Source organism: Anser anser (genome assembly GCF_964211835.1).
Source record: "Anser anser genome assembly, chromosome: 3".
NCBI classification, from domain to species: domain Eukaryota; kingdom Metazoa; phylum Chordata; class Aves; order Anseriformes; family Anatidae; genus Anser; species Anser anser.
This window is the reverse complement of record NC_139722.1, coordinates 61,783,041-61,796,373: the sequence shown is the minus strand read 5'-3', so window position 1 is coordinate 61,796,373 and position 13,333 is coordinate 61,783,041. Positions and strand designations below refer to the sequence as shown.

At 39.4% G+C, this 13,333-nt stretch overlaps 1 protein-coding gene across 2 annotated transcripts; it reads left to right on the top strand.

Annotated features, from left to right (window-relative positions):
* The first annotated feature begins 342 nt into the window (after window positions 1-342).
* On the top strand, window positions 343-13,003 carry LOC310896709 (uncharacterized protein). Of its 2 annotated transcripts, XM_083829329.1 has the most exons (7): window positions 343-2,268; window positions 2,763-2,835; window positions 4,223-4,267; window positions 6,110-6,389; window positions 6,483-6,649; window positions 7,088-7,178; window positions 7,910-9,181. In XM_083829329.1, the coding sequence occupies exons 4-7, from the start codon at window positions 6,331-6,333 to the stop codon at window positions 8,022-8,024; spliced, it is 432 nt and encodes a 143-aa protein (XP_083685455.1). In that variant the 5' UTR covers window positions 343-2,268; window positions 2,763-2,835; window positions 4,223-4,267; window positions 6,110-6,330; the 3' UTR covers window positions 8,025-9,181. The 2 variants fall into 2 exon arrangements, 1 of the variants encoding a protein (XP_083685455.1); XR_014581765.1 differs by lacking the exons at window positions 343-2,268; window positions 7,088-7,178; window positions 7,910-9,181 and adding an exon at window positions 12,441-13,003 and having other exon boundaries at window positions 2,513-2,835.
* Window positions 13,004-13,333: the final 330 nt, after the last annotated feature.

The window sequence follows — 13,333 nt, the reverse complement described above, 5'->3', positions numbered from 1 at the left end:
TCTGTTATCCCACACTTTATATAGCCTTGGGCTCTAAATAACTTCCTCTGAATTGTATTTATTTTTATGATCATGATAAGTTATACCTGGAATACATCCTGCCATGGCCTGTGCAAACATAATGCCGTTTATTTGTCAGTCTAGCTGACATGCCTAGCTATAACTAAAAAAGAATGCCTATCTTGAAACAGGTAAAATCTGCAGTAGCCAAGTCTAATCAAAACGATGTATGGTGTCACGTTTAATGTTGTTGAAGTCTACATTGCAGAAGTGTTTGTAGGAACGTTATTTGCAGTCTTAGGAGCACTGCTAGCAGTTGCAATCAAAGCAGTCAGGAAATGAGACTCGGTTCTGCCCCTAGAGATTGGAGAGCTCTCAAGGTTTGCAGCATCTGGTTCACATTTTGGTAAAGCAGCTATTTTTGGATACATTTCTTCTCACTTGAAAATATATGCACCAAGTCCTTTTTCCCTCATTACTGGGAGAACCCTCTCATCAGCTACAACTGCTATTTGATAATTTCCTGCTGGCTCTGGGGTCTGCCAGTTCAATGGGAAAAATGATGGTCAAGATGGCTATGCTGATCTTCAGAGATGGCAGAAAGTGCCCTCCTTAGCATGGAGTGCTATGCGGGTGGCAAGACACTGTTTTCTCTCCTACCCAGTGGGCCTGTGTGCCTTGCATTCACTTATAGGGAAGCTCAGAATGATCCTCGGAGGACAGATGCTGCAGAAATTACTCGTGTATGGAATTACAATCATTTGGACTTTGTATCTTGCCTAATATTGCCCTGTGCCTAGCAGATTGTGTAAGTACATAAGTGGCTTTTTGTCCAAGCAATAACTATAGTCATTAGCAAGGGATGGGCAATTATGGCAACTAACATAATAATCTCAAATTCAGAGGTGATTTCTTAAGACAGTAGAGAAGCAGTAGATTATCCAGCATTCATCTAGCAGAAAACAGACCTATGAGAAATAAGTTTCCAGTGAAATGCAAAGAGAAACCTTTATACAAAAAGAGCTGTAATGTTTCATGCAAGTCCAGACAACAATAGCCCTCCTACCCATGTTTCTCGTGGCCACTGTTGGTTTCATGTATCCCTAAGGCTGGCTGCATAAAGTATAATTGATTATTTTTCTCTCATGCATACCTGTCTACTTTCCTTCAGTAAAAAACTCTCCCTTTTGAACTGAAGAGAAAAGGCAGAGCAGAAGCTGTTATAATTTTCCCTCACAAATTAGCTCTCTCTCATGAAATCTGTTTTTAACAGCCCAGATAGCAAGCTAGAAATGGATGTTTCTGTAAAGTGCTTATATAAAGTGCTTATACCAGTGCGCTGTTCACTGTTAAGAAGGCCGATTCCCTAGGAGGATCATAACACAGGAGGATCAGAGCAAAGAATGGTGATGAAAATGTTTCCTAATTGAATGTGGTGTCTTAGGTTACTCTAACATTTTGTGGATATTTTTTTATGAGAGGAAGAAATGTACTTCCATACTTTTTGCAAAGATATTTGGCCAACCTTTCTCCCTGTACAGGGAAGTCTTTCCATGCATCTCTCTCCTTTATTAAGGGATGACATCTGCTGCACAGTCATCTAGACCTGCTAAGCAGTCTCAGCACTGTTATCAGGGAATGACATTGCTGGCAGTAACTGCCGAGAATTAGGATAGGAAATGAAGCTGGCTCAGGATGAAGAGGTTGCAATATGTGAGTGGATGTCACAGGACTCAAGCAAGGGAACATCTGGGCCTGGATTAAAGGAACATTATAATTACTCAGCATAATTTAAACGAACCATTAAAAGCCAGACAGCACTGAAATAAAAGGAAAAATACTTTACAGAAAAATTAAGCTTTCATTCCACTACTCTGTTTGGTGTTCAGTAATGCTGCTTCATACATCAGTGGATTTTATCAGCCAGTGCTATGCTACTTGTCAGTCATGACGGCCTCCTTAGGTGGGTGTTGGGATATGGGCAGATATGGCAGCACAGAGCTCTCTAATTTGCTCTTGAGAGGCACAGTTAGTGACTGCAGTGGAGGCATACCTTTGTTTTGATTACCAGAGGCGTGTGAAATGCTCTGCAAAGCCTGCAATTGACTTTTGCATAGAAAATGATTCCCTTACACATCAGTGAATAGCTTACCTCCAGTTAATCTTTCCTACACCAAACTGTGAACTCACGCTTTATTTCATGTGGCAAAATGGATATTTTCAACCTGCAGTGTATGAACCAGTAGAATTCAGCAGACAAATTTTAAGGTAAGTGAATATTTTTTTAGCTGAAGTCATCTTGCTTTTGTTAATATAGAGGACTACATCTTAACAGGATGAATAATGCAATGAATCTCTTGGCTTGTTACCAGTCAGAACAGTAATATTTCATAATCTTTATACTCTTTTGGGAGCTGAATGACAGCACCAGATGTACAATATCGGTGAGTTAGATCTTAGGAAAGTAATTAATAATGTTAGCTGAACAATTTAAAACATAGTGTTAAGAGATGCTCGAAAGACAACAAAATGATTCCTCACAATAGAGGCTCAAAAACTGCAGTAGGTGTTGACAGATGAGCTCTGCTCCAGGGGTTTCTTGAACATCTCTTTTACAAATAGTGGGCCCAGTACCAATGCTTTTAGGAAATAAAAGACTACATTAGACAGATACCATTGTCCAAAACTTTGGCACAATTTCAAGTACAGCAGCATTGCAAATAATAGCCAGAGGTCAGACTCATTCCTTTTTTTTCACGAAGTTCATTGCTCAGGAAACTCAAAGATATGGAACTCATCCCTTCTGTTGGTAGACCTGACTGAATAAAACTTATGGTAAGTGTGAACTTGTTTCTTCTTACATGCAGTAAAACACAGGTTATCAATCAGTTAAGACTGCTATGTATTTACACCTTAAATTTACTCTTCAGCTGCTACTCTTAAATATAATATGTATATCACCTTTTATTATCAGAAGAGAATTCCTGAGCTATATATTCAGACTTGAAGAAAGCAGACATCTCAGAAATGTTGGGTATGTAGAGTGGCATAATTTTCACTGAACAGGACCAAATTTCTGAAAAAGATGGGGTCCAGCTTCAGGTGGGGTATCTATAAACTATGTCTGTTGGGAGTTGAGTCTTCAAAGTCAGTAGTATTGATCAGCAAGGCTAGAGGATACGCATATTTAGAGTTGATACTTCAGCTGAGATAGTTAATACTGTTAACATCACAGTGTAGGTATAAGTTATGTTAGAAACCTTCCCATTATAAACACAAGAATCCAGATACCTCTGAAGACTTGGGAAACTCACATCCCTGGCAACTTTTCAGCTTTGCTTCTCCAGCAAATAGGGAATCTGACCTCAATATTTAGGAGTTGGTTATTTTAAAGGACTTTCAGTTGAATGAAACATTTATGGACTAGGCTAGGAGCAGAGCTGTATCATTAGGTTATCACGAGCAGGGCTGAGCCTGAGCACAGATAAAGGATTGACGTAAGTCTTCAGATGAATGAAAGCATGCAGAGCTTTTTGAATTTAAACAAAAAAAAAATAGGTCAATGAAAATAAAGTTATCCGCGCTGGAAGAAGGGCTAGACACAGCGAATTAGGCAGGCTGGAGAGACTACAGATATGTGATCCAGTCATGTGTGACAGACCCTGCAGCTGCTATTACTGGAAACGAGCTACCACTGTGCCAAACTCCATGAGCAAGGCAAGGAAGGGAGGTTCCTGAAAACAAGATACACAGTGCAAACTCACACAGCTTTTTTGTTGTCTGTATTTTTGATGTGCCTTTTTGCCCTTTTTAGATTAACCTCTTCATTGCATCTTGGAGTTCAGCCAGGCTGAAGGCTGAAGTCATAGCACCTGCAGCCTGTCACCACATGGTTAAACAGGTTTTGAGAGGTGGTGGCATGTGAAGTATGCAACACAAAGGTGAACAGAGATTAAACCTTGGTAAATTGCCCTGAAATGCAGTAACAGAAAGGTCTGTGAGGACCTTTATTGTATGAAGGTCCTCATTGATTTTCATTGTATGAAAATCTAGAGTATATAAAAAAAAACAAACTCTGATATCCTTAAAACATAATTTTACTTTGCTTCTCTACTGCCTACATATTAGGTGTTCTCTTCCATAAAGCATATTTTTATGTGTATTCAGTGCTATTAAATACATTTAACTGATTGTCTTACAGCCTATAATTGTCTCTTGACAGAAAGAAAAAGTATCCAGTGGCTGCACAGATTCCTAAGAGTTTAAGGTAAAAACAAAGTAGGTTTTCTGATTTGTTCCTGTTATTTAATCTAGTGAGGGTCTTCTGTGAAATACGTAATCATTTCTGGGATCAGGAGCTATAAGATAAGTCTCCCCACACTCTCTGCCCTGTGACTCTGGCTCTCCTCACCCACTCACCTTCTCACCGAAAGGCTTTATGTTCCTGGCTGCAGTGTGTTTCACCTTCTAGATGATGTGAAATCATTTCTATTTCACCTTGCAACACCTGCAGCCCAAGCTGGGAACTGGAGATCCACATCCTGCACACCTGTGAGTAAAGGCACAGGTGTGGGGCCGCACTGCATGGGAAGGGGAGCCCCAGGTGAGGGTGAGAGCCAGCCTTGGGCAGCTGGGCTGTTTGTCCTCCTGGTTTGCTCAAGGCCAGCACATGAAGTGCAAGTGCTGCAGCCAAGTTGTTCTGCAAAAATTGGGATGTTATGCCCTAACCTCCTCCTCTGTTTATGGCCTCGTTTTTCAGCTGGTCTTTCAGGGTCTGAAACAGACTGTTGACATTTCTCTGCTTTGAGTGTGAGTCATGACAAAATGCAGGGGAGCACAAAATACCTGGCTTCCCAGACATTTTTCTGTATGTCTGGGCTCAGAGGCTTAGGCAAGGAGGGATATTTGCTCTTCTACAGAGAGCTGACAATCAAATACAAGGTTGAGTTGGAGGGCAGGTTAGCTCAAGCTCTCTTTTCAGCTAACTTCCAGCTAATTCCCACCTTCAGAGCCTAATGTGACAGTCTATATCACTCTGTGTTTATTTGTGGGTTATGTGTACAGTTTGTATAAGGAAATCTGATTCATTTGTCTGGTTGGCAGAAAGTATGTGGCAAATATAAGGTTAAAGTAAAGACATTCCTTTGGACCCTCTCCAGAAGTGGTTAACTTATGCTATTTATTTCAGAGATGCTGCATTATGCCTGCTCAGTTATGCCAAACAGGTGTAATCACAAGGACTTTTTAATATGCAATAACTGCTGCTGAGGAAAGTAATATTTGCTCTTAAATTAAAACGGGTAGATATGTTCTGAGCCCATGGCAACCAGCCCTTGTAAGCATGTATAATAATGGTCAGTGGCACGACTTCCAGGAGATGGTAATGTTTGCTCAAAGGCTGCCACATATCTTGATGTCTCTGATTTTGCCTTTTTTTTTTTCTTTCCTAATATTCACGTTATTATGTTGAACTAACATTCATAAAAACCATTTGTGGACAGAAACACTTGTGCTAATCATAGCAATTGCTGGTCGTAGTGACATAGCACTGTTACAAACTTTGAGGCAGTGCAGTAGGAGAGGAACAACTTGAATAAATTGAGTGCACAGGCTAAATTTGGTTTCATACTGGCCACAAGGAAAGAAAGAAACTGTTTGAAGCAAAAATTTCAAAGCAAAGAGCTGAGAAGAGACCTCAGGTCACTGCCAGCTTGTCAGCAGGCCCCTTCCCTTCTACCACTTGCACATTTCTCGTTTTAGATTATGCACTTATCTAGTGAGAAAAAGAGTGGGAAGGGATGTCCTTGCATCTGATGGGGCTCTCCCATCTTCCCTTGTTGCACTGGAAACAGTCCTTGGTGAGACTGAATTTTACGCTTAAGTAATAAAAAGACTTCTTAAGAACACTGTCACAGCCTTTACCTAGCACAGACTTTCTGATGCAGCCAAAACCTTTCTCTGGAGCAGATACTCCAGTTCCTCCCCCATCCTGAGTATGCAGCTCAGTGTAGGGTTGGATCCACAGTCAATGGGAGCCTTTTCATTGCCTTCAGTGGCCTCTGGAAGGGGCCCAAAGCTGGGACTGATTTTGTTTCTTCTTGCTCCACAGCCCCCGTAACAGCAACAACATCCACTGAAATGTGACATCTTTATTCCATGGGAGCACTCTGGATGTTGCACTGAAGAGTGCTTTGTTGCTGAAGTGGCAGGCTAGAAGTTGTTCCTGAAACAGATCTTACCCTTCATCAGACTATTTCTGTGTTCTGAATATCCAGTGGTACCAATTAATGCTTGCAGATTATTAATTAATGAAGCAGCCTGGGAGGATTTATGATGAAAGACTCTCTGGGCATTAAGGCGGCTGTTCTGGACACCCTGGATCCTCCGAGGTATTTCTGTCAAAAAAGCCTTCATATTAGTGCTGAGATGGTTTTTAGAATTGACCGTGCAGAAACTAAAATATTTTAAAATGTCAATAACAGTAGGATTGACATCTGCAAGAACAAGGAAAAGCCAAGGGAAAGCCTGACATGGAGGGAGACAGCCCTCATATGTAACCTGGGAGCTCTCCCTGCGCTGCAGCCAAGAGATTGTGCCTCACGTGTGTGCACTGCAGAAGCAGCCAGCCTCAGTGTGACTGAGGAGAATGGTGAGCACGGCTTTCAGTGTGCCTTAGTGCGTGCCTGCAAAGCAAATTTCTACAGCGGTTATGTAGTCAAATGAGTTTCTTTTATGAAATGCTTATGAAATGTGATTTAACAGCACTGACATTGAAAAACAGCTCCTGTTTTTCTCTTTTTTAATGTAAGTGGGAGTCTTGAAGCAGGTACATTTTTGTAAGGTGCAGCTTGTAAATATATTTATTCATATATATATTTATATTTATATTTATATATATATAATGGTCACTTCCTAACCAGGTATTGAACGCCCTTATCTCTTAAGAGGCCCAGAGTCCTGGAAAGCCCACAGTGTTTTGAAATGGTGTTTCATTATTTTCATCAGTGGAATGTAGGAAAAATCTAAAATCCCCTAGACAGAAAATATCCTATGTGTACACATTTGTCTGACTGCTTCTTTTCGTCAGATGGCTTTATCTTCAACTGCAGTCCTCTGAGAGATACTAGAGACTGCAAGTTGCAGAGAAAGGACTTGATTCCACTGAACAATCATGACAAGTAAGTATTTGAATTTTGCTTCAAGGTCAAGTCTTCATGAGCAAAGTTTCTAGCAATTTAGTCTTTATTTAAAAAACATCACCCCAGAAGAAATGACAAAGGGATTTAAAATTGAAGTCATAAGTAAATTTTTAGTCATGATCAGAAGTTTCCTTCACAGCAACACATAGACGTATTTTAATGTTACATTTTGTATCAAAAAGCTATCATCCCAGAATAATTTCTTTATAAACTCTTACTACAAAGACTTTGCAAAGGGACTGGCAGATGACATCCTACACCCAGACAGTACTTCCCAGCTGCTGAGAGGACTTGGCCATACTTGCATGGCGTGACAGGTTCACAGCTTGGGGTGACAGAACTCTCCATTTAACTTTGGCAGGAGCAGGTCAGGGCTCCTGCAGCCATCTCAGGGCTTCTCCAAATGGAAGCAAAGCTGTTGCTTCCCTAAAGATCAACAGATAGGGTTGACCTGAGGGTACAAGACAGTGGATATTAGATGGGAGATGATGGGTGGTGGTGGTGGGAGGGTGGAAGGAACATTCCTGAAGAACTGAACTTAGTATGTGATATTTTTGGACGGTGGGGTGGGAGACAGGGAGCTTAGGTCCTGACACTCTTTACATGTTTTAATGGTGGGACTTGTTAAGTCAGGTAGATGGTTGGACATGATGATCTTGAAGGACTTTTCCATCTTAAATAGTTCTATCAAATGATTTTGTCATTTACAGGGCAATAGCAGAAAAGCCTGATTTTCCTGGGTCCTGGAATAAGGAAAATAAAATACAGCCAGTTTCTTGCCCTGACATTATGGTGTCTGGGACAAGTACTCAAGCCTATGAATAGTCCTAGGTCTCACGTGTGCTACTCTGCCAGCACCTTGCAGTCACAATTTGCACATGCCTCACCTGTTAGACAAGGGAGTTTCTTTGTGAAGTCCTTTCCATCATTCTCTCTTTGGATGCCTTCAGTACAGCAAACAAACAAACTAGCTGGTGACAACTGTACTGGTGCATTCTGTATTATGGCTGCTGGCTGCTCTAAACAGGGGTGAAACCACTTCCTTATTTTGCACAGGATATTAAAACAGCAGGTAAAAATATTAGTCATGATTATCATGTGGGTAGTGTTTAATTAGTGGCCTAGCTGCAAAAGGTTCCCAACTGATCATTCCAACAACTCCTAGAGGCTCCTTCAGTGGTTTGCTGCATAAGGCTATTATCATGCAGACAGTGTGCACACTGACTGGGAAAAATGAAGTGGCGTCAAGAATGTTTTGGCTGTATTAACTCTGAGTGTGTCCTTGCTGTCCTGGGATTTTGGTCTAAAATGCTATATTGTATGAAAGTGCGTTTTAAGCTTTCAGTATCATATTCCAATAAGAGGAAAGGAGTAGCATGCTGACAGCCTCTAGTTGTACTTTGAAAGAAGATTGCGGAAAATGTATTTTGTCTGATTATTTTGAAGACATAATTCAAGAAATTTGAATTTTATTCTTGAATCCTGAAGATAAACATAAAAAGTCATATATATGTACTGACTGATTTGTTAACAAATTAAATCATCATGCAGCCAAATATCAAGATTGCAGTCATGTTTTCATATTGATTCTCCCAGTGAAGGTCAAAAATGTACCAAGGGCAAATGCCCGTTCAAGCTGCAGTGCTTATCAGGACCTGATATGGAGCAACTTCTTCACATCTGCATCTGAAAGGAATGTTATTTTTCTGTGGTGAGAATTAAAAAGTTCCTCTTCCTTAATGTCTAGAGGTAGAGGATTTGGGAGGCTACCATTCAGGGTCCTGAGCTCCTTTGTCTTGTGCTCTTTGTTGGAGGATTGACTCATAATCACAGCAATAAATTTACACTATTTTATTTGATTGAGAGCTAGAGCTCTTGCTTCAGAGGTGGATCTGAAGTCTTCTTAATAGCACTCTCCAAAGAGAAGCTAACCTTACACTGAAAAGTATGACTTCTTTCTTTTCCTTCCTTCCTTCCTTCCTTCCTTCCTTCCTTCCTTCCTTCCTTCCTTCCTTCCTTCCTTCCTTCCTTCCTTCCTTCCTTCCTTCCTTCCTTCCTTCCTTCCTTCCTTCCTTCCTTCCTTCCTTCCTTCCTTCTCTCTCTCTCTCTCTCTCTCTCTTTCTCTTTCTTTCTCAATGTGAAACCTTTGTGTAAAAGAGGAGAAATATTTCACTGAAAGGTCTATCCTTTACCTGCTGTTCAGCAGTTTGCATTTGTGCACATTTATTTTTAACACATTCGAATTAGAAAAGAGCTTTTGGACTGTGAGTTCTGCTTCAGGAGGGCGCTACTTGCACTCTTCTGAATAGTAACAGAACAAAACAGGAGACATTTGGGTGCCATCCTGAGCTTTATTCAATAAATGTGGCTCATAGTTAGCACTACATGCCCTGTTTCTGAAAACCAGATCATGGATTATCCAATTAAATTCTCACCTGTGAAAGCTAAGGTGATTATTCCGTCTTCCACTTCTAAAGAAAACTTCAGATAACTGTTTTCCTTGAGGTCTCAGCTGTGTTTTCGTTCCTCCTGAGTCAGGCCTTATGTGAGACTGACTGAAACAGACATTTCATTTTCCACTTTTATTTTTTTTCCCAAATCCATAAGGAGCTTTATCCCCCTAGAGGGAATCAGTGCTCAAATTAACCAAAGATTTATGAATCCCCAAAGGGATACAATTTCAGGCTGCATCATGGTCCAGTGGATTTTGATTCTAGTTGAGAAAATTTGCTCTTCTAATTTTTATACTTGATTTTCTTCTCATCAGAATATATAAGAATTAGATGATTTGTCATCCATCTGTAAAAGATCCCCTAAAAACTTTCTGCAGGGATTATAACGAAAATTAAAAAACAAATGGATTCTGATGATTTTATTTCAAAATCTATATTAAAACAACAAGGGAGGTTCTTTAACATCAAGTTGTAAAGACAACAAAACAACATGTTATTACTAAGCATGAGGTTTTAATGAGTAGATCAGGTTGTCATCTGGTGTAAACCAACATTACTCTGTTGAAGGAGACAAGCTCAGTGGAGCTGTATTGTTTACAGTAAACGAAAACCTAGCCTATTATTTCTCACTGCCTTTCAGAGGGCCGAGAAATGGTCAGATGATTTCTAGGCCTGGAAGTCTTTGAATGACTCCATCTCCTTCTCCAGTCCCATCCTCTGGTTAGCTCCTCAGTTGTCTCTTGTTTTAATTTCCATTTCCTTTTAAAAACATGCTAACCATGCTGCTATTGATGCCTTTCTGCCTCTGCTGCTTTTGCATTCTTTGGATGAGCCCTTGAGGACACTGTACTTTTGCTAAATGTGCTCATCTTACAACAAACTCCCATAGTAGCCTTTGTTTATAAATTATTTGTTATGTATTTACCTGATATGGTTTTGATCACAAGGAATTTATTTAGCATTTGATGAGAGTTTCATATCTAATTACTAACGCAGGTTATAATTAATTGTCAAGTGAATGAGCCTTCCAAATGAAACAATGCAGAAACAACCAATAGGACACTGCTGAGCCTACTTTTTTTGAAGAAGCTGAAATTCAAAGACTTGAGAAAGTGGACATACTTTTCTGGCAGTTGAAATGGTACATGAGATACTGGCTCTCCTTGCATCAGGCTGTTAGGATGAGATGCTTAGGATGACTGTTCCAGAAACAGCAGTGAAGGAGTGGCAAAGCATTGGATTTTTGCTGCACTACACATTACCAGCAATTTTCAGTCTGGTAAATCCTCCCTGAAACTTTCTTCAAGTGAAAACTGGAAGACTGGAATTTGTGATTAACTGGATAGGGTTGATGAGTAGGATTATTATTGCTATTGTTCATAAGACATTTTATAGACACTAATAAAATGATTGCCTCAGAAACCTGACAGCGCACACACAGTATTCAAAGAAAGGAGAGAACTGAACACTGGCTTCTTCCACTTGTCTGATGTGTTCTGTTGGCACCTGCCTTCCCCTGAAAGAAAATCTGTTCTCTCCAACTTTAACTTGTTTGATCAGTCAGCAGTTTGATAGTGGAAGAGCTATAGTTCATACATCTTTAAGGAGAAATGTGAGAAGTTCGAGAGAGAATGGCAGTATGACACTCAGGAAGGGGTGTTAGAGGAAATTACAGACAGATAAGGAAAACACGGAACAAAAGTATTGGAAAAAGTTCAGCAAAGTAGTTTATTGGGATACATGACTGGGAAGAAGGAGGTATAACAAAGGAGATGAAAAGCAGGGGACATGAGGAGGATCATGAAGATAAGCAGAAGGAAATATGTAGTGAAGTCAGATGAAGGACCAAGAGATAAGAGAAAAAGACTTTCAAGGACTTCCATATCCAGAAGATTTTAGTATAGACATGTCAAACATTAAAGGTTTGAATGTGGAGATGCCAGGTGAAGACAAATTGGTGGTAGTTTACATGAGAAATAATCAGAATTTGAATATACTGCTGTTTATCATGGAAACACCATCCAGTACCAGTATGTGGGGAGTCAAAGGCTTTATTTAGAGAGTTATGAAAAAAACAGTCAAGATTGTCCTGGTATCAGCCAACCTTGCATATACCTTGTTTTTTGTACTGTTATAACAGGCTTTTGGAAGCTTTGAAAACTTTTTGGTAATAGTGTTGAAACAAGAAAACCAAAAATGAACAGGAAATGCGCAACAAGAGCAAAGATTTAAATGTTCTTGTTTTTTCCTGTTAAGCTTTTGTAGTTAAGGCTGCTTGGCTCCTTTGGCTGAAAAGAAGAAAAACAATGGCAAACTGTCAGTTTCTGTTTAACAGCTGGATGCAAATACAGAGCATTTATTTCCTAAAAGACATACACATTAGCCTTGATTCATCCTAACAATGTTTGGGCAAAAAATCAAGGCTGCTCACTTACAGGAAACTCCATTTACAGCTATGGGACATTAACAGATACCTCCAGAGTCTGATACAGATCTTACTTCAGTGATGAGCTGAAGAAAAGCTGTAAGAATCCCTTAGTTATATTTCTAAGGGTAAGTTGAATAGTGACTTGGTAAACTAATGAACCGTTGCTCTCTATGAGGACATTCATTTCTATTTTTTATTACCATAAAAGTTTTATTACCAACTAAGAAAGAGTTTATGAGAGTTTGCAGTGCATGAAAACTCACTGAAGGTTAGAACTTTCTTAAAAGTTCTCATTTACTCCTCATCCACAGAAATAAAAATGTGACAAGTGATGGATTTGCAGTACCTGTATAATTTCAGGCTTGGAAAACATAAGAGACTCCACATCAGGATAACTACCCTGCATTTCCTGAGCATTGTTGTCATAGAAGATAGACCCCACTGCATATGCAGTCCTGTCTCCCTTAACAGCAACATCTCCATGCAACAGTTGAACAGAGTAGCCGATGATGTATTGAACTTTATTCTACTTGCAACCATTATGCTTTGGTCTAAGATAACTGTGCAGGTCAAATCACATGGTGGAAGAGCCAGACTCAAGTTACTTCATGGAACAAACACATCTGATGGATGCAACTTTAAGATGGAAAGGCTGGGGACTCTTCATCTCTGAAGAGTTTGAAAGTGTGACTTGACGAGACCTAATTCTTACTTTGAGTAAGAAGTTGGACCATATGACATCCAGAGATTCTCTCCAACCCAAATTTTTCAATGATTCTATGATTCTGTAAATGTGTATTTGCTGAATTGTGTCAGTAACTTCCACATCTATTACTGATTTTGGAATAAACTTTTATGGAAATAACTAAAACTGTTAAGTAAATTGTATTTAATGTTATTTAGTACAAATTCCATAGGTTAAAAAATGTGTGGGCCATTTTTGTTGTTGTTGTTTTGTTTGTTTGTTTTTAAAGAAAAGAAACATCTGTTATAAAAAAAAAAAGGAAAAAAAACTTTTGGTAGGTTGATTTAAAACTAAATGCATATTTTCATATTTACAATCGAAGGAAATTGGAATAAATATTGCAAAATTTTCATTTCTTTTTAAAATTTATTCTCATTTTAAAAATAGGCTTGTTTTGTTTGTTTGTTTTTGTTTTTGTTTTTGTTTGTTTTTGAGCATCAGTCTTGGAAAACATTGCCTGTAAATGCCTCCCTAGTGATAAGACTTCATAAAAATCAGAAACATGATG